The 21,235-nt window shown below is 37.8% G+C and overlaps 2 protein-coding genes across 3 annotated transcripts in view; one reads left to right on the top strand and one right to left on the bottom strand.

The window, feature by feature from the left end:
- Window positions 1-21,235, bottom strand: part of CENPP (centromere protein P) — a 112,002-nt gene that overhangs the window by 16,021 nt on the left and 74,746 nt on the right. The window lies entirely within an intron of this gene.
- Window positions 1,238-16,167, top strand: ECM2 (extracellular matrix protein 2). Of its 2 annotated transcripts, XM_066326903.1 has the most exons (10): window positions 1,238-1,407; window positions 4,777-5,060; window positions 9,100-9,288; window positions 10,555-11,031; window positions 11,351-11,466; window positions 12,134-12,269; window positions 13,056-13,213; window positions 13,530-13,669; window positions 14,785-15,111; window positions 15,756-16,167. In XM_066326903.1, exons 2-10 carry the CDS (start codon window positions 4,799-4,801, stop codon window positions 15,958-15,960), a joined length of 2,010 nt encoding a protein of 669 aa, XP_066183000.1. In that variant the 5' UTR covers window positions 1,238-1,407; window positions 4,777-4,798; the 3' UTR covers window positions 15,961-16,167. The 2 variants fall into 2 exon arrangements, with proteins under 2 accessions (XP_066183000.1, XP_066183001.1); XM_066326904.1 differs by lacking the exon at window positions 1,238-1,407 and having other exon boundaries at window positions 4,686-5,060.

The raw sequence follows: 21,235 nt of genomic DNA on the forward strand, positions 1-21,235 counted from the left end.
CTGAAGGTGGGCACACCCTGGCACAGGGTGCCCAGGAAAGCTGTGGCTGCCCCTGGATCCCTGGAAGTGCCCAAGGCCAGCTTGGGTGAGGCTTGGAGCACCCTGGGACAGTGGGAAGTTGTCCCTGCTCATGGCAAAGGGGTGAAATGGGATAAACTTTAAGGTTCCTTCCATCCAGATTTTCACTCCATTTGTTAAATGACTGTCTGCATTCCTTTCAAACAGCTTCAGACAAATTACCAAAGTTTAATTAATTTCTGCTTTTGCCTTTGCAAAGCAGAGCACAGTAGCAACTGAATGCCTATTTTAAGGGACAATGTGTTCTTCCAGTATCTTTCCACCACACGCCAGTTAACAATTATGGTTAACTCAATGGTTACACCATTCTATGACTATCTGTCTAAATATTCCTCAGAGTGTGAGTTCAAGCAAAGGAGGGATTTTTAATGTCAGCAGAATACAGATAGCTCAGTGTCCCAGGTGAATTTGTCACTTTGAAGCTCAGCAGACCCAGCCCATCATCCACTCAAACACTCAGCAGCAATCCTGGGATGCAGGAAAAGGCTCTGCTGGCACACACAGGACTTGTGGTAATGTACCCTTAATTCCCTCCCTTCTCCTCTCTGCATCACCAACTTCCCTGCAGCTTCTGCAGAGCTGATTTTCAGGATCAGGTTTCAGGATGCAATTAGCCTTACAGAGAGGAAAAAATGAAGCGAAAATGCTTCAGTTGTTTTATTTTCCATGCATAAGCTACAACTTGCAGTGAAATCATCACTGTAAATGGATTAAAGAAAAACTTTCCATGCTAAAACTTCAATAAAAAGGTTTGCTGCTTATAGATGACAGGCTTTAAATTCAGGAGGGAACTAGGAAAACATGAATTTTAAAAAAAAAAGTTCTAATTTTAATAGATGTGTTTATATTAAGGCTACATCTGCCAAAGTATATTAGATCTTATTATTTTAAAAAATCTAGATTAAAGTCATGCCACCTGGAAACAAAACTTCTAAATACATAAACCAGCACTGAATAAAATACGCTTTTTGCTGTTGTTTCTTTTGAAAACACTCTATTTTCCTGTTCCTTATTTGAGTGTAAGTAGGAAAGGATTTCCAGCTGTGCCTTGTCAGCCTCGGGACCAAAGGCATTGTGCTGCTCCTCATTTGCCCGAGCGAGGTTCCAGCGCTGTGAGCAGCAGCACAAGCTGAGGCTCTGCACAGAGAACTCACCCTGGCTCCCCAGGGGAAGAAGCTATTTCAGACTTAACTCAGGAATCAGCTCACGTGTCTCAACAATCCCTACAGTTTCTCGGTTTGTTTTAAAGATTTCACTGAGATTTTGTTTCATTTGCAACGGGAGACTAAATGACAGCAAGCAGAATCTGCTGTTAGGTTAGATTACAAGGTAAAATGTTTACATTTTAAATTACTGCTTAAAGCATGGTGTTGAATGGCTTAAACTTCATGTTAACTTTGCAAATATGTAATATTTGAAATGAAATATTGTGGGCTATATTTAGCAATACTGAACAGAAATGCTTTTCTAGATAAAGCATGAGCTGCTTTTTGTTCTGTCTGAATGTCTGCCATGCTCTTCCAACTAAAACTAAAGTTTTACTTTAGTAGAAGTGCAACTGGTCTGGCTACTATGGATAAATTTCATATGGTAACTCATTTCTGTGCAATGCATTTTAAAAAAGAGTGAGTGAAAAATCTTGGTAAAGCACTTTAACCCCTGCGTGTCATGAGAAATCAAGCTGACATCTTAGAAATATGTTTGAATTTTGACTGAACGGATAAAACCAGATTATTTAATAAATTCTGGCACTCTGGTGTTTCTAAAGGGTCTCTCCTTTAAAAATTAACTATTTCCATTAACATAACAGCAAAATGACCGGTACTGAAGATAAAGGTACAAATTACTGAACACATTACAAAGTAAAAGTAAAGGTAATAAAGATGCTTTCACATACTGTGCCTGATCTAAATATTTATGGTAAAATGAAAACAGCAATGTATAGCAATGCAGCCACGTTGAGACTATCTGGCAACACAAATGTTAATAATTTTATTATACTGGTTAGCTATTATTTTATTTTACTATGCAATGATTTATTATGAAAGTCATAAATTGAATAAGCTGAATTTTCCCCAAATTAAAAGCTGTCTGTCCCTATACAAAATACAATCTCCCAAGAGATAATCTGAGGATCCCAGACATGGGCAGGAAAGGCCCAAAGTACCCAAGGCCTTTCACAATTTGGGCCTTAAAATGTGAGGCAGCACTTGTTAATTAAGTCATGGAAAGGAACTCAGTAGCCCAGTGTTTTGCATGCAGAGAACACCATTGGGTTGAAAGTAGCAATATTAAGCTTTCAGTGCTGAAGACTTAAATTGGTCTAAAAAATAGCATATCAACTCACATATATGAACAGGATTAGTTTATGAAGACATTTGGGGGGAGTTGGTATGGTTTCTGTTGTTTTGTTTCTGATTTTTAAAAATCTGTATTTATAATGTACTCTTTGAAACCAAGTTTCACTTTAAAATAATTTGCTTTACTATAGAATTTTACTCTTTAGGTTCCTAGCAAAACATCATTTAATGTACATTAACATTTGTACAGTTAATATAATATGACTCACTCTATCTTATTCCTGACTTTTAAAAAGAAATGGAAAAGTATTTCAGTCACGCTTCTGGTCACAGGAAGAAATGGCTAAATGTTAAAAAAGCCAAAGTATAATGTAGCAGCATTATAACTGCACAGCTATGGTGTTATTATAGAGTATCCCAGAAAAACAGGACCATAATTAAGTTGTCAGAGACTGACATAATTCATAATTCAGCTGTCAGAATGAGCAGACGTGGTCAAGCCTTTCCTTTGTACATCAGTTTTCCCTGAGGGCTCTCGGTGGGTTTCAGCCCAGCTGCTGGAACAGAAGTTTCCTGGGTCATTTTGCAGCCACTTACTACCACACAAATCAGACACCAAAGGCTTTGGCTCCTTTGTCCTGAGACACTCAGAAATGAGCACCTTCTCAACAACAACAGGAATTTTCAAGGCAGAGGGCAAGCTTCTGCACCTGAGATGTTACCTAACAGTAACTGCTGTAAAGAAAAAGCTATAGAATCTATCCAGCAGTTTGGAATAAGTGATTTCTGAGGGGTAGAAAGCAGCAAACTAAACTTTGGATTCATTTCAAAACCTGCCATTCAGGAGATGTTGTGAGGATTTGTGTGAGACGCTTTCATCTTAAATTCCCTTCATATAGAAATAAAAACACGAAGTTCAAATTCTACAAATTACTAGCTAAATTTGCAATAATGTTTTAAAATGAAAATAGTAGAACACAGAAATGACAATATTAAAAATAAGTAAAATGCATACTCTTAGACTTATTTACTGCCCACTTCCCGTTTTAAAACATGAGAATAAAAAATATATCAGAATTATGATGTGGAAAGCATGAAAAGCAGGCAATCAATCACATGTATTATGTTAAAGAACAGTTAGGCAACTTGTATCAGAAAGCTGACCTGTTCTATAAATCAGATAATACCAACATGAACAAGCTTTTTAACAAAATCTAATTCAGGCAAAGCCACAGTTCAAGTTCCTGAAATAACTGTCCAATATTTACAGAATATAATTCTAATAAGATTAACTCCAAAGTGAAAGATGACATGTACAGCCAGACTGATGGACATTAAGAAAAAGCATTTTTTAATCCCCTCAAAACTTCCTCACAGAAAAACAAGAGCTTAGGCCATGCTCTAAGCCTTGTCCTGGCCACAAGGCCCAAGAGCTCCAAGTCCTTCACTAATTCTCACTCTCCCAAGAACACAAATGTCTCCTGTCTCTGCTGCCTCAGTTAAAACAGGCCATAGGACAGCAGCATTTCCCTTTTGAAAGAATTATGCAACAGACCTCTGACAAATCATTAATGACCCTGATGTACAAGGTTTTATTTCCACACTGGTACAGCAATCCACTGCTGGACATCCTTCCTTTGCATCCTTCTAAATCCTGACTGCTCTGTTTTGGAATGCCACCTATTGGTGACAGTAAATGCAATCTTTCTGTCATAAGCATAAGAAGGCTCAATTATTTTGAATTTTTTAATGAGTAAATGCAGAACACAACCCATTCTAGATTGACTTGACTAGAGCCCACACTTAATAAAAACTTCGACTGGAAAAGCAGTTGTGGGATGTCACAAACAGCACAAACTTCCTGAAGGTCTCCTCTGCAGAATCAAACAGATCCTGTTAGAGAAGAGGATGGCCAGAGATGGATGGAAAAACAACATCTCTATTTACAGTGAAAAAACACCTTGCACAGAAATGCCAACCAAAAAGCATTTGGGGCTGCACATCACAAATGAATTGGGCATTTTTCTGTTATTTTGCCATTCCCACACAAACCAAACCAAACAAACAAACAAACAGGACACACAGAACTCTCAAGCAGTCCCTTGCTGGAAGCAGCAGCAGTTACCGAACTGCCAATGCCTGCTGGCACTGCAAATCCAAACCGCCTCTTGAAATGCAACCACAAACAAAACCAGCACCTGTTTGACTGTGACTGGTAAGAATCACTAAAATCAAATTGCTCCCTGCAGCTCTCAGAGGGCAATTTCTTTCCAAGGAGAACCTTGGTTATACTGACCAACAATATATTAGTCCACCTGCCTTGAAAAGCGCTGTGTGTGACCGCCATGGTCCTAAAAGCTCTCCAGGTACCTGATTTCCCTCTTTTTCCCCCTTGCAGGACACTGTGGCACCCATAGGCCATGCAGGCACCATCACTGCTCTGTTACTTGCTGCTGCTCTCGCTGTGCTCTGAGTTGTGCCCGGCTGAAGGCAGCGCTGGCAGGAGGCAGAGGAGGAGGAGGAGGATGATGCACAGGGGGCTGGGGAGGAGCCCCAGGGCACCCGGGATGGAGCCCCCGGGGCGCAGCATCCCCCTCATTAACATCGATGACAGCGTGGTGGGCGTATTTGACTCCCTGGTGGGGCTGGGGGAACACGAGAGCACCTACAGTGTCTTACCAGGTGAGAACAGAGCCCCTCTGCTCCTTTTAATCTCAGACATAAAAAGTCATTAAAGCTTTATTTTAGCTCTATTCCACACCACACCTGCGGCCTTCTGCAATAATCCTGTGGCTGGCATTAGGAGGGTTTTTGATTGAACCCTGCTTTGCCAGGTAACACAAATATTTCCCGCACTGCTTTTTGATCTTAACTACAAAAAGGTTGTTGAGTTATTTTTATAATGTCCAATGTGTAGCAAGTTTGCAGGCCATTTTGAAGAATTTATTACCCAATATATCTCCTAAATCAATAAACATTTAACGAAGGCCTCAACACCAGTAACAGCAGTGTTACTCAAGTTTTTATTTTTACTTTATGGGTTGCATTTTTGAAAAGCAAACTATATGTGCAAACTTTCAGGAATAATTACTGATTTTAAGTTATCAAATATTTTAAAAGTAAAGATGAAATATTTTTACTTTCCAAATATATTAATATTTTAATTAATTTTAAATTAATTAAGATATTAAATAACTTACTAACACTTGGTAGTAGCTGCAATATGGAAGTTGCACGATAAATAAGACCCTCATGATGGAAAACTGAGTTAAAAGAGAAAAAATCCTACTCATTAAACACATGACTGCTCTTATGCTCCATCTATATTGAGAACTCCGATTTCTTTAATAGAAGTTCAGTAGCATGATTTATATAAAACTTGCCTTTCTGGTGATCGAGAGGTTTTCACATTGCTATAGTAATATGTATTTTATAGATACAGATATTTCCATTCCTCCCTCTGGAGATCACACACTAAGTAAAATCTTCATCTGCAGTTTAATGAATTTTATGGAAAAAAAGAAGAATGCCCTGATGACCATATTCTATATAAAATGATAATAACTATTTTTATAAGCAAGAATTTAAGCCGTTCCATGTGTCACATAACAGATGTGACCACTGGGTTAGGAAGTCTCAAATGGCCAAACATAAATCAGCCACACTTTGTCCACAATTACTGTTTGTTGTGAGTCTTTACTTCAGAAAGGCTGAACCATTTTAAATCAAATATGTGAAAGTAAGGGGTTTGAATAGGAAAACTAGCAAAACTCTGCACTCTGGCATTTCCAGTGTGTATTACAGGATTATACATATTACTAATGGCAAATCTTTAATTTAAAAATATCTTTTAAATTAAACAGAGGAAAATACCATGTAAGTAGCATACACTTCATGTAAGATGTTCCAGAGTTTCTGTCAGGACCATCAGTCATGCTGAAATAATGCACAGCTCTTCCCCCTCCTCGCCCCACTTGTTTCTTTCTTTCTGGACTTGCATCCAAAAGCTGAGCTAAAACCACTGAACTCATTTTTTTTGGAACTCCATGCTGAATTTACACCATATTTCCAAAGGTTAGAAGTCCTATGCTCATCTGCCAAAGACTGGAACCACAAGGTATTTTTTAGTCTAGCTTTTAAAGTTCAAAATTTTTTCAAGTTAATGTCAGATTTGGAAAAATCAGAGCCTATTAAATAATAGAAGAGTATTATTAATCATGCTTCAGAATAGAAAAAAATGCAATCCAAATATTAATTTCCATTCTCTTAGCTACTTGTTTTGCTCTTAGTAGGCTAAAAAAAACCCAAACCCACACGAATTTACAGATATATGCAGGATGAAAATTAACAACTACATGGAGGCTTAACAGTAACCAGACATATCTAATTCCTCCAGACCAGAATCATGTGAACGTTTCAATTAAATCAAAGTTGGCCACAACATGAGATAATCTGCAGTTGTTCATTAGGTAGAGCACAGCTGCATTAGTAGCTCACCACTGCACCATTGAGCTCTCTTACCCCCCACTTCTCCCTGCTCACACCACCAAGCTGAAGTGACTCCGTGGTCAGGAAATTTGAGGAGCATCTCAGCACAGCCTTTTTGGTGTCTCACGGGGGTTCTGGGAATCCCACCAATGCCAGACAGCAGTTCTGCAATGCATTGAAAGGGTAAAACTTGTCTTGGAGCACACACTGCTCCTGCCTTTTATGCAACTCACATACACAGAAAAAAAAGGATCATTTGTCAAAGAAGCCTTCAGAAGCAAGCCTGGTTACTCATATTTTTACGCTTATTCAAACAAGATTTGCACTGACTTCTGATACGCTCTAATAGCTAAAACAAAAGAAAAGAAATTTAGGAAGCACAGAGGAATTTCCTTCTCAGGCCAGAATTTGCTCCTCTGGAACAGCCGGTGTTTTATTGTTTAACATGAGAATGTACAGGATTCCTTTTGTATTTCTTTTGGAGATTATTAAAAAGAAATATTGTGTACTGGGCAAGCACATAAACCCCTAAGTCAGGATCCACCAAACCGCTGGATTGCAGATACCTGGGACTTAGAGCCAGCTAACACTTGGCCTGGGCTAATTGCTCTCCTCCACTGGACATGGTTGGAGTTGCTTAGAGCACAACTCTACAAAGCTGAAATGAGCAGAGATATCCCAGACCTTTGAAAAAACAAGATGCAACTACCCAGAACTTTAATTTCTTGCCTTTACAGTCCTAAGAGTAATCAAAAGCATTTTTTTAAATATATGGAATATAGAGGATCATCCAAACTGGATGATTATGATGATTAATTTTTATTTTAGAAAACAGATTGGTACCCAGCGGTCTTTAAGTAGAAGGACAAAGGAAGAACCTTTGTTATGAAGTGGGACTACCTTGAAAGACTTTGCAAAACGCCTCATTTTGAGACAAATATTAATCCCAGAGACATTTCAAACCAAATATTCACAATTGTCTTTACAAGGTTATTTAGAGGCTATTCTGAATACTCTTATTAAAACTAAACACCCAGGCACAGACCTGGGTAGAATGTGGGAAAATGAACCCTGCAGAGACCCCCTCTAAAGACATTTCATGAACCACAAGTGAAAGTCTCTTGGCATGCAGATTCAGGTGAGATGAGATTTTTCCACTATATTAATTTTCATCTGAAGGAGAAAGACAAACTGAATAGGAAGAGGAAATTTCTTTTTCTTTATATGCAGGGAAGTACAAAGTTAACTTGGAAGTGGGTTTTCATCTTGAAACAACACTTCAGCAATGCATTCTTAGGCTGATTAGATAGAGGAAAAGGAACGTGTGAAGGAGTTCAGCTTCTTAATGAAATTTAGAGGTACAGGCAAAAATAGGAATATTTGCATGGGATGAAGAATCTCCGCCTTGGCTTTCCTTCTCTCAAAAGACCAAAAATAAAAAAGCATCATGCTAAAGTGCAATGTTTATCCTGGTAAGAACTGCCCAGGGAAGATTCTGCTGAGGTAAACTCCACTACTGGAAGGAAAGGGAGACTGGGATTAGTTTCCTTCCCAAGCCTCTGTGTTCTCCAAATCACTTGCCTACTGAATACTGAATATTAGAGCTTACAAAATTACATTTCTTTCAGAAAATTTCAACTGGTGCCCTGAGGAGATCTTAATCTTTTATATATAGATGTCCAGAAACTTGAGAGACAGAGTATTTCATAGCATAAGTTGTTCTAGATTGCTGCTTTCCTAGCAAAGAGGGTTGGTTTTTTTGGGTTTTTTGTTTGGTTGGTTTTTTGTTTTTGTTTTTTTCAAAGCAAGCAAGGTACAGGGAAGTGGAGATTTTTGCCATCTCATCAGTCATCCCAGAATGGACTTTACTTCTACCAAGCCCAAGAACTGTCACTGTAAACTGAATTTTGTTATCCTCCCAGGTCCTCAGGGCTTTAATAAAACTTTCTCATGTAATGTGCAAGATATTAGAAAAGATCTCTAGTGCACAAGAGAGGAATAGAAGAAGGTCTGGAAAAATTAGTCAAGCTTTTCATAACTGGAGGTTACTAATAAGCTGAAGAAAACACAACTATGAAAAGTAAGGACTAATGATTAGATCCTTTGAATAGGGTGTATTTTACATATTTTCAAAATGAGAACAAAATAGCAGTGCTTCTCCCCAAAGTTTTAAATGAACACTGTTGATTTACTTTGAGCTGTTTAAATCCAGTTTCCCATTCTCTGTTCCTAGGGAAGAAGGGGCAGTGCACAGCTAAGGGGATGATCATGTTCGACAAAGCCGTGTGGTCTCCCAAGCCCTGTGTCACCTGTCTGTGCTCCAAGGGAGAGGTGATCTGTGACACAGCCATGTGTCACCCTCTGAAATGTCCCCAGACCATCATTCCTGCAGGAGAATGCTGCCCAGTGTGCTCTGAGACCGGTATGGGACACCACAGATTTACTGTTTTGAAACAGCCTGGTTTAAAATCATAAATGCTAACTGCATTTAATGATCCCAAGAGTTACAAGGTACACATTATCCTGAATTCCATGATAAAAGCAGCTCTTCAGAGTTTCTCCTCAAATTGACCTCGGTTTCTCCGAGTACTCTGTTAGATGAGTTTGATACTTTTAAAGAAAAGATGATGCTAAGTGTGCAATATTAAAGATAATTGTATTTCTTTCTTACTTCTCCTTTCTGCTTCCCCCGTACCTTTCCAGAACTTTGTAAATGTAAGAAGAAAACATGTATTTTCTACCCCACTTCCATTTACAAAGGATAAATCAGTAACTACTAGCCATTATTGATGTATTAGACATAAAGAGTGGTAAATCTTCATTAGGAGTGCAAAACCATGCAGCAATTTGACGTAAATCAAGAGAAGAAAGTTAATTCACAAGAGATGCCACAGAACTACAATCTCGTTTTTTCACAATAATTTAAATAAAATCTGTACCTTTAAAAAGAAAAGGAATGGAGGAGATAAATATAAGATGTGATTACCTTCCTTTCCTTCCCACACTCCCAATATTTTATATCTGCAACGTACTGAACTCCATCTCCTCCTACTGTAAAAATTATTTATCCTTGTGTGTATGTGCATGTGACACTCTGAGATGAGACATTATAGGAATTCACTGTAGAATTGTAAAAGTCATGTTGACTGAGACATTTAAACTCCTTCTATTAGAATTGTCTTACTATGGAAGTAAAAACCGCATTTTGGTAATGTAGTCAATGCATTTCCCTGGTGAGATCCCCACCTGCAGCCAACTCCTCCCCTGACAGTCCCTTCTGGAGGAAAACAAAATCTTGACCTTTGTGATTTTTTCCAAATTACCTCCCACTCCCAGACACATTATTTTTCCTCTTTAGACACCTCCATCAACACAAACCCTGTAATTAATAATAAGTCAAAAAGGAGGATAATGAAGGCTATTTTAATTTTTCCACTGTTTTGTCTGGAGTTGTCAGGAATCGTAGCTGTGCACAAACTGTTCTGTATGGCTGCCTCAATCATTTCTCAGCCAAGTGTCTCTTTTCTCAAGCAGCAATTTAAGACCACATTCTTATTCTTCAAATCGTATTCTGAGAGGAATAATATTTTATAGTCAAAAATTTTTGCTGCATGTGGGAAACACGCTTACTAATATTTTAGTCTCATCAGAGTCTTTTGTGTTGTTTTGGGTTTTTTCCCCTCATTAGCTTCCTTGTTGGACTCCAGTATAATTTCACTGGATGACATCAGTGAGTTGTCTGGTGATTCCCCAGACTCCAAGGACCTCAACACCACCAATGTTTTGCCATCAGCACCAACTCAAATGGAAAAGCATGAGCTGCTTCCAACAGAAGTGATAGAGATTAGAGACAAGGACAGTCGTAAAAAAGGGAAGAGGAAAAGGAAAAGCAAAAAGGATCGCCAGAGGCACAAAGGGCGTCGCAGGGGGAAGCTGCCTGTCCCCAGAACAGGAGCTGCAAGAGATGAGCAGTATGAAAGTGATGAAGATGACGATGGTGCTTTCAGGATTTCATCTCATTTCACAGTTCCTGTTCCACCCATAGAAGCTCCTCCTTTGCCATCGGGATGTTCCACCTCAGACACCACAGTAAGCTGCATTAATGCCAAACTTACACAAATACCTCCCATCTCAGATCCAGACCTAACGAGTTTAGACCTTACAGGTAATTAATGGGCCTACTTTGCATGACTTCTGTAACATCATCCACCCTCAAATGCACTCAACAGCATTGTTAATGCTCAGTCATTCCTTAACATAGAAAAGTTTTAGAACATAGAGAAATTTTACAACTAAGCCTTTAAAACAAGAAATGAAAAACATTAGAATTGCATGCCAGCATTTAAATACTAAGATGAATATATCTATACAAAATTACTGTCCATAATACTATTTTTGTTACATATTTTCTAGGTGCAATATTACACACCTCAGGCACAGACTGTATTTCATAACTCAAACTTTTTTCCTGCCTTCTGTCCCAGGCAATAGCATCACTACTATCTCAGATGAAGCATTCAATGGAACACCTAATTTGGAATGGATTGATCTGAGTAAAAATAACATTACCTCTCCTGGCATAGGTCCCAAAGCATTCAAAGTAAGAAAGCCTAACTTCTGCTACTCTGTCAATAATTATTGCTTAAAGGAATGTTTTTTGCTTTTCAGTTTATGGATCTAATCCACTTTGCACTTTGTCTGAGTAAGCATTGTGTAATTCAATAGCTACTTTGAGAAATCTCTCACCATAATAAAGAATTAAAATTAAGATATGATAATTTTTCATACCAATTTTTAAAGCTGGTTTAAGCATAAAAATCCTCAGTTACTGAAAGCCTTCTGCTTGAGTAAATTTGCAGACCTACAGAAAATAATTAGTTTGCTCACAAATGAAGGGGATAAGCACAAAATTTCTAAATACATGTACTTTGAAGCCCTAAATAGTGCACAGTGTAGTGAGGGAATACTTCCACAAGTCACGGAGCAGTAGGAATGCAAACAGTGATCCTGGGGAACTGCAACAGGGCTGTGGGGAAGCTCTTCCAGTGACATATGACATTAACTGGCATTTTTGTCAGTATCTAGCAGAAAGTAACCTATTAATTAGACTGAGAAAAAGAATACTTTTTAATTCAAACCACTGGGTACTACTGCACTGCTGCTGAAAAACCTTACAAAATGTGTGTTTAAGAAAATCTTAACTGTATATTTAACTGCATATTGTGCACTTTGATAACCTAAGTGCTGCTCTTACTCCCTGTGATAAGATCCTGAAAAAGCTGAAACGTTTGTATTTGGATGGAAATATGTTGGTACTTATTCCCTCTGAATTGCCATCAACTTTGGAAGAAATAAAAATAAATGACAACCAACTTCATGCCATTGATGAAGACGGCTTAAAAGGTATTTAAAACACCAATACCAATCATATGAAAAGCTAAAAATAAATTTTAAAAGCTGAACATTGAACCAAATGCGCCTGGTTTGACATAGAAAAACAATTGCTAGCCTTAAAGTGCCATGTTTTCAAAAGGCAACAAAAACTGAAAGATTTACATGACAAAGTATTTTAAAATTATATTTTCCCTTATGCAGCTGCTCCTCTCCCAAGGCAGTTTATATTTAAGGTCACTAAGTGGAGGTGAATTTGAAGTATGTTGAAGACACCTATTATCCCCACCTTTAACCTGATAGCTTTACGTGTGGTGAAACCACGTTAGTTATTTTTAAATTGCATGGAAGTGAACAGAATTTTATGTCGGTGAAAAACAAGGGAGAATATCATTAGAGTCAACCATGATCACTTAAAGCAAGTTTAAACACAGGCTGATAGAAAAAAAAAAAAAGAAAGAAAAAAGAAAGAGCATCATCTATGTCAGAATTTGATGGACTTTTTTGTTTCCTTTCTTCTCCTGCTAAAAGGGTCCTATCTAAACTGGATCAGCTGCTGCCTTTTCCATTTGGACTGGGAGAGGAAAATGTAAATAAAGCTGTGGTCAATCTCTAAAGCTCTACAAACTTATAAACAATATAATTCCATGATTATGAGATAATAAAATCAGCTCATTTTATTTTTTTCATTGCTGTGAACTGATCTGGGCAATGTTTAAGACTGTTGAATTATGAACGTGTATTTTAACAAGATATAAGATGGCATTAATTAACTGAAATTAAACTTTTTCTCCTTAGATTTAAAGAACTTGGTGACTCTGGAATTAGAAGGAAATAAACTTAGTGAAGCAAATGTCAGTCCTTTGGCCTTTTATCCTTTGAAAAGTCTTTCTTATTTGCGACTGGGAAGAAATAAATTTAGAATTATCCCACAAGGTCTTCCTGCCACTCTTGAGGTAAAATGAAAACAAACCCACCAGAATAAATACTAACAACAACAGCCCCCCAACAAACACCCCAAAAGATGCAATTCCTTCTGTTTCCCCTTTCAAAGCAATCTGTATGCTCACAAATGAGAAAACAAAACAATTGCTTTGAAAAACTGTGTTTCTGAAGGTCTCACTCCAGCTACAAACTGACTCTGGTTCAGATTCAGAGTTACCAGACAGACCAGGTAATACAGCGGACAGGAAATTGCTCCGTTTGGAATTTGCAATGGGAAAATCCAGCCTATTCTGATCTCACAAATTTTCTTCCCAAATGTACTTACAGGAGTTATATCTGGAACATAATGAAATTGAAGAAGTGTCAGAAATTTGCTTTAACCATACCAGAAACATCAACATCATTGGGCTAAAGCATAACAAAATAGAAGAGCACAGGATAGCACCTTTGGCTTGGATAAACCAAGAGTAAGTACTAGATATTTAAAATACATTTATTGCATTTTTCTCTGTTTTTAGTGAGGTCAGATAATCAAATAAATATTTGCACTTCATTATTTTTAATTTAGAGTTGTAATTATGCTTTATTTTGTTTTCCTTCATTAATTTTTCTAAATTTCCTTTGCCTAATTGTATCATCTAGGAGATACTCAGTCAGCTGTCAGATAGAAAGATCGTTTACCTCAAATCTGTACCATGTTAACATAAAAGTCAATATGTTTTCCTGACCACCCATTCAAAAATGAACATTAATTATAAATAATACTATATACAACTATATGGTAATTTAGTATTGATACATAATTAACCCACAGGCAATTTAAAAATAATTTAATACTGTCCTAGCCTTATTTCCCATTGGTTTAAAAATTAGAAAAGTAAATAAGATGAAGGGAAGAACGTGCAGCTGCATTGTCTAAGAGTAGAATATAAGCAGAGTGAGCAATGAGAATGTAAGTGGTAAAAGACTATAGAGCTTTTGATTTTCCTGCTAAATAACTGGCCAAGCTGAGCAGGGTACCTGGCCATCACTGGCAGCTGCAGCTCTATCCCTTGATTCCTGAACTCCTAAATTCCTTAAGCTGAAAACAACCACTCTGTTACTACTGACAGCATCTCTCATCCCTGGAAGTGAAGCACGTGGGACTGATTCATTTACAATTTCGTTTCAGACAGGCTTCAGAACAAAGCTTAAAACTCCCTGTTAATGGGATAATGACTGCAATCCCAAGGTTATTCCAGTTCTTCAGTGTAACTCATTACTGCAGCAATCCCAAATTACTCCATTGGGATTCCCCTGTTCAGCCCCCCTCCCATCCTTATTATGGAAGATCTCTTCCCATCAACAAAATCATTGTGCTTGATTGGTAATTCATTACTTAATTCTTTCTATTCCCAGAGTAAATATGCATGACCATGTTCCATAAAACAGCATTCTGTCCCATTAACAGAAACAAATTTCCCTTGGAAATTTCATTCCCTGGTAATGCCACGAAGCAGAGCCTTGTACTGAACACAGCACTGTCAGGGCAGGAGCTCAGAGGGGTTTCAGCTTTTTTTTTTTCTTTTCTCCTTTAATGCAGGAACTTGGAGTCAATCGATCTCTCCTATAATAAGTTATATCATGTTCCCTCCTATCTGCCAAAATCTTTACTCCATCTGGTACTTATAGGAAATCAGATTGAAAGAATTCCCGGCTATGTGTTTGGCCACATGAGGCCGGGGCTGGAGTATCTCTACCTGTCCTTTAACAAACTCACTGACGATGGCATTGACCCAGTGTCGTTTTTTGGAGCTTACCACTCCCTGAGGGAGCTCTTTTTGGATCACAATGAATTGAAGGCTGTACCCTTTGGGATTGATGAAATGAGAAAACTACGTTTTCTAAGGCTGAACAATAATAAAATAAGGTACTTTCCAAGCTCTTTGTTACATTGATTACATTAAAATAAATAAGACATACTTTGCTTTTTTGTTATTTTAAAGTAAATATTTGGTAAAAATATATGAAAGAAGAGCTGAATCCTGAGTTTTCTTCTGCAGTATTTCTTAAAATGATAAAAGTGAGATTTCACCTTTCCTCACAGTTACTGAAAATGCTCATCACCAGCAATCACAAGCTTTTCTGCTGTTGGAGAGAGCCCAAAGCGATAACAAAATAATGGGAGGAGTCAGCAGCTGGAGTCACCTGGTGAGCAGGTTCCAGCAGCCCCAGCTGTGGAGCCACATGTGCAATCCAGGCCCTGTGTGCTGTTTTGTAGGGAATGACCAAGAGAGAATTTCCATGTGTTACACAAAGCTTTCATTCAGCAACACGTAGCAACGCTTTCCTCAGGACAACTCAGTGTAGGATATAAATGAGAAAACAGCTCAAGGAGAGAATGTCAAAAAGAACGGCTTTTAAAAATCCTCAGTAAATATGTAATTGAGAAGATTTCGTGTACTGATTAAGTTAACATTTTCAAATATCAAAATAGACAGCAGTTCTAAAATAAATGATGAAGTTAAGAGTTCTCTGGAATAGTTCTAACATGATTCCTTCCCCATGTCACAGGACAGTGCCCCCAGAGCGCATCTGCAGGACTCAGACCAACCATGAGGATGAGCATGACCACAGTGAGGAGGAGAATGAAGATTCCCACTTGGAACATGTTCACCTTGAGAACAACTACATCAACACAAGGCAGCTCTCCCCACACTCATTTTCATGCATAAGATCCTATTGCAGTGTTGTTCTTAAACCACAAAAGACCAAATAAACCCCCCAATTCTGCGTTGCAACCCCCAGCTCTGGGGGGTTGAAATGGAGGTTTATTTATTCTCTGTTCACTGGTCTGCTTATTTCTGATTTAAACCCTTCCAACTGCCATAAATATGATACTGTTTATTATATACTGAAGTAAGGTATCAGTGTGTTTCTTCATATTGTTTCATTATAAAACCATTAAATGTAAAAATTGAAGCTTAAGATTATGACATCTGTTTTTGTTTCTATTAATGCTGTTCTACTTAAACACAATGGGGCAAACTGTGCCCCTAGGCACACCCTCTGTAAGATCAGATTTTAGGATTTAAGAATATAACTAAACCCTTGACTTGTTCCTTATTTGATTAACTGAATTTAAAACATTTTAAGTGGACCATTAACTGTAAAAATATTACATAAATGATAAAAAGTCTTTGAGTTATGAACATTCTAGCAAGGCAGGAATCAAATTTCTTAAAACACATCAGGACTGGATTTTTTACCAAACATTTTGCAGTGTTAAGCTCTCTTCCACGTGAAATTTTAAGAAAAAAAAGTTAAATTGTTTGTTATAAATGACCCTAAAAAGTTCCTGTGTTCAAACACAGATTCTGATGACCTAGAGGAATGAGCAATTAATTTCTATCTGGATGCCTTTTTTTAAAACAAAGCATTTTTTAATTTTTATAAATTATTTTTGAAGTCACAGTAATAGGTTCCATTTCTACCATACTTAAGTTTGTTAGATTTTTATACTGTACAGGATATGTAGTCTTACAATAAATTTAAGCAAAACACCACATATTGCTGCAAGTATTTTCATTCAACTAGAGTTCTTCTCTTATCAAACATTCACATTCATAGGACCCACAAGAAATTCTCCACTGGATTTGCCGGGGATAACAGCACTAAAATACAGATAAATCAAGATTTATTGTGACCATGAATGTGTTTTTTCTCCAAGATGTGTTTTTTCCCTATTAAGATACCATAAAAGTGACTTTCATGCAAGTAATTAGAGTAAGATTATTCCTTTGGGGATTGAATACTATGAGTATCAAGCTTGCCTGACACGACACTGTCGAAGTTGTTCCTACAGTAAGCCCTCAGCAATGGAACGTGACCTAAAGTAAAGATGCCAATGTAATGCCTCAGTAGTGAGACAGAGACTGAAGGAAAAATGCTTTTGAAATGGAACACAGCAGTAGCAGAGGAAGAAGACCAAGCAGGAGAAAGAAGCCAAGGGATAAAGGGTATGCAACAAACGGGCACTTGCTCACTTTAGAAATACACAGACAATTAAACTTGCACAACATTTCTGTTTGTCAGATGGAAGCAGCTCAAATCCACTCTTCAAAATTACCAATTATACTGGAAGTGGAATGGGCTTTATTATAAAACTCTCATCACTGTTAACAGTGAGCTTGGAAGAATTTTATAAATAAAGTAAATGGGATTGTCACCATTTTACAGCTTGTGACTCTAGGACAGAGTGATCTGAGAATTCTGGATCAAGAAAAACATGGGAACAAGTTCAAAATCTTTGGCCACCAGTACGATAAAAATATGCAAGGACAGCTCAACACAAGACCGCTACAGTTTGTTTACTCTCTAAAATATATTTGAGCAAATAATTAAATTTGCAGGCTTACATTGGAAATGAATATACTTTGAGAAGGCCATTGGATTGAGAATGGAAATATAATTCTGCTAAGTGTTATCAGACTCAGAAGTTTTATAAAATAGTGTGTATATATATATCTGTGTGTATATAAATATAAATATAAATACTGGGAGAGCCTTCATGGCAAGTCCCTGATGAGATGATGAGAATGGCTTTGAGCATGCACAGCAGCATTCTCATGTCTCCCGTTCTCCACTGAGACCTGGCTTCTATTTACAGATAAATTCAAGAGTGAACCAGCTACAAGTTTCTAAGACTGTACAGATGTCCCGTCAGAATCTTTTAACTGTTTCAGAGAGGAAACAACTTACAGTACAGCAAAACGCTGAATATGATGCTGTCAGTAACCCCGCCAGAGACAACTGCAAGGTAAATGGATCTGAATAAAAGGTGTGAATGTTGAAACTGTAAGAAGGAAAGCTATTTTACAGTTAGTAAGAGACCAGAATAGAAGAGGTTAGGATTCAATAGCCACAGCAATTCCAGAACCACTATGCTTTGTGGCATAAACGGATTTTTGAGGGTTTAGAATCTGTTAGATTGCTGACTTGCATTGTTGGCTCAAGTATCGCACATCAGAATTTTGACTAGACTCAGTAAATCTCATTATAAATTGAAACACAGCAGAAGATATCCTGTGGTTATCACCAAATTAATACAGAAGGTATAAAAGACACTGTCATTTTTACTGAGTAAATGATGATGGAACTTTGAGGATCTGCCTGAGCCAGACAGGCATGATAAAAACAGGTATGATAAAAACTGCAAAGGTCTCCAAGAAAAAGATGTCGTTTCCAAGGAAGCTTTCTGAATTTGAAGGAACAATTAGCGGCAATGTTTTCTCTAAGCACGGTAAAAGAGCTTTCTTAGGACAAAAAACCCCCCAAAAACCAAACCACCACCCCCCAGAAAAAAAAACAAAACAAAACAAAAACAACACAAAACCCCCCCAACCAACCAAACAACAACCACACACAAAAACTTTAGAAAAATAAAGGCATCAAATACTTCCCAAAATGAGATTTTCATTATCAATGCCCATGTGTTGAAGCTATTAGAATCTGAGACCCCAAAAATGTTGAGTTCACACTATCTACCCTTCTCCATTTTCCATTTCAATTTAATAGAGATCCCTCCACAACAAAGCTACAAATTACTCAACTTTGCCCCAAAAAGGAGTTGCTGTGTGACCTCTTGCTTTCTATTTGCCCACGATCAAGTGACTTTCACTCAGTTAATTCACTATTACAGTAACACTACAGAGTGGTTAATGTAATTCCTGAATTTTGATTCTGAAATATCCATCATGCTTGCATGTACTGCAAAAACCCCTTAGCATGCTAAAAGAAAGTAACTATCAGAACTAGAACCACAGAATGTTAACATTTCTCTACCAGAAATTTGTGCTTTTGCTGAAAGAAATTGCTCAATTCACAACTTTAGAAATAATTACATCACAGCAAGAAAATAAACAAATTATCATTTATGTTGTGTGATAATACCAGCATTAACTGGTGGAACCTCTCTCGAGAAAACATTTCGTAATTTAAATACTGTGTTTATATTCCAATGTATACAATTTTCAGACAAGTCTACAGACAGGAAAATGGTAAAATTACAAGTAAATATTACCAAAATAATTTTACACAATAACCCTGATAACTTTCTGCATGAAGTGGTTTGCAGAGAACAAGTTTGCTGACTGTGGATTGGCAGACCAATGCAATTTCTGGTGTTCTGGAAGCTTCAAAATCTCTCCTCAGTTGCAAGTGTAACCCTAGGGATCTGCTTTGGATTTACAGCCACAACCAACCAACGTCAAAAAAACAGAGAACTTGAGGTGCTAACATCTCTTACACCTTTTACGCCGCCTCTCCTTGCTGAAGTCATGGATCAGGTTTTGGAGGACCAAACTTCAGGTCAAACCAATGCTCTAAGTGGTCAGAACAACACCATGACCACCACCCTGTAGAACATCCCAACCACAGCGGTGAAGCCAACCCTTTGGAAACAGTGAACGTTTTTAAAGAGATTTCCTTTACAGTTGGTTTTGGCTGCAGGAAGCATTTAAAGGTGTAGTGAACCGTGTTATAACCAACTCTCGTTTGTAAGAAGCCCTGCATAACAGTCCCACTGTTTTCTTGTACAGTGAAAAAGATACAAACATCCATGCAAAAATATTTACAATATGTTGGACTTGCTCAACAGACACATTTCTGTTTCCCAATGAACAAAAGAGATCCCTGCTTTTACTGCATCTTTAGTAACATGACCCCTCTCTTACAGTTAATTACCTTTGGATCCCAAACTATTTCAAGGCTTTAATTTTACTACTCTTGGCACACTGAAGATCATTTTAAATAGGGAAAAAATAGCAGACGTGAAATAAGAGCTCTGATTTAAAGATGTCAACAACTTCTGTTCAGTCTCAAGGCCCCAAAGTATTGTGGAAAAATGTTGGAACGCTTTTTCCATCTAAAAGTAGCGAAGACGTCACTTAAAAACCTCCAAAATGTATTAAACAGATCTCCTTTTCCACATTAAGAAACAATCATATGATCAAAATGAATCTAGCTTTTTATTTTCCCAGTAAATTAACATCCTACCCCGAAGTTTTATACCAATTCAGGTACCAAGCAGCTATACTCAAATACTTGCAAGCATAATTTGAACAATTTTGTTACAACCGCTATAATGAAATTCAATGGAAATACAGTGTTTAATGTTCCAAATAACCAGGTTACAAAGTCTCATTACAGATGCAATGTTCCTCACTAACAGACACCCTGTTCTACATTAAAATTCCATCAGGAGAGACCCATAAAGACACAGCACTGTTCTTTCCTTTTCCCTTTAAAAGGTGAAGACAGAACATCAAGCAAAACTCTTCAAAAAAAACCTTCCATTCTACACGATGCAAGAGTTACTGGGTCACTAAATTATATTTAAGAACACATTCTGCACCATTGTGTGTCTCTGAAAGAACTTACAGAGTTGAATGCTGCATAGAACATTTTGACCACACCCAAAAACAATTAACAATAAATTATCATCCCTTTTATGATACTGAAATACTCCAGTTAGTAGAGCAAAAGTAAACCAACAGATTCATTACCTCTGAGGTGTGAACTTTTTCACACAGTAAATGTGCTTCTCTTGACTGGATAATGTTTGATCAGTCTTGAAAGGATCACAGAATATTCTGAGTTGGAAGGGATCCATGGGGATCACTGATCCAACCCGTGGCCCTGCAGACACCCCAGTAATCCCACCCTGTGCCTGGGAGTGTTGTCCAAACATTCCTGGAGCTCTGGCAGCCTTGAGGCCGTGATCAATCCCTGGATAGCCAGGGCAGTGCCCCACCACCCATCTTCCTGATATCCAATCTAAACCTCTCTTCCCACAGCTCCAGCCATTCCCTTGGGAATGGTGGAAAAAAAGTCAAACTACCTCAGGGTGAATCTGGAAATTCAGTGAAACATCTGTCCCAAAAGATCAGCTTCACTTTGCTCCAAGGAAAGTGGAAGCAAAAGAGGCCCAGAAACAGCAATGCCATTTCTCTGTAGAAATGTCACTGTCAAAGCTGGGGGACTTGCCTAGCTGA

The sequence above is a fragment of the Sylvia atricapilla genome, chromosome 11, assembly GCF_009819655.1.
Source record: "Sylvia atricapilla isolate bSylAtr1 chromosome 11, bSylAtr1.pri, whole genome shotgun sequence".
Lineage (NCBI taxonomy): Eukaryota > Metazoa > Chordata > Aves > Passeriformes > Sylviidae > Sylvia > Sylvia atricapilla.

Bases quoted from the DNA above. Each gene is read 5' to 3' on its own strand.
- ECM2 (XM_066326903.1), top strand. From the start codon at position 4,799: ATGCAGGCACCATCACTGCTCTGTTACTTGCTGCTGCTCTCGCTGTGC. The intron at 5,061-9,099 runs GTGAGAACAGAG...CTCTGTTCCTAG, and splicing joins CACCTACAGTGTCTTACCAG to GGAAGAAGGGGCAGTGCACA. The intron at 13,214-13,529 runs GTAAAATGAAAA...ATGTACTTACAG, and splicing joins GTCTTCCTGCCACTCTTGAG to GAGTTATATCTGGAACATAA.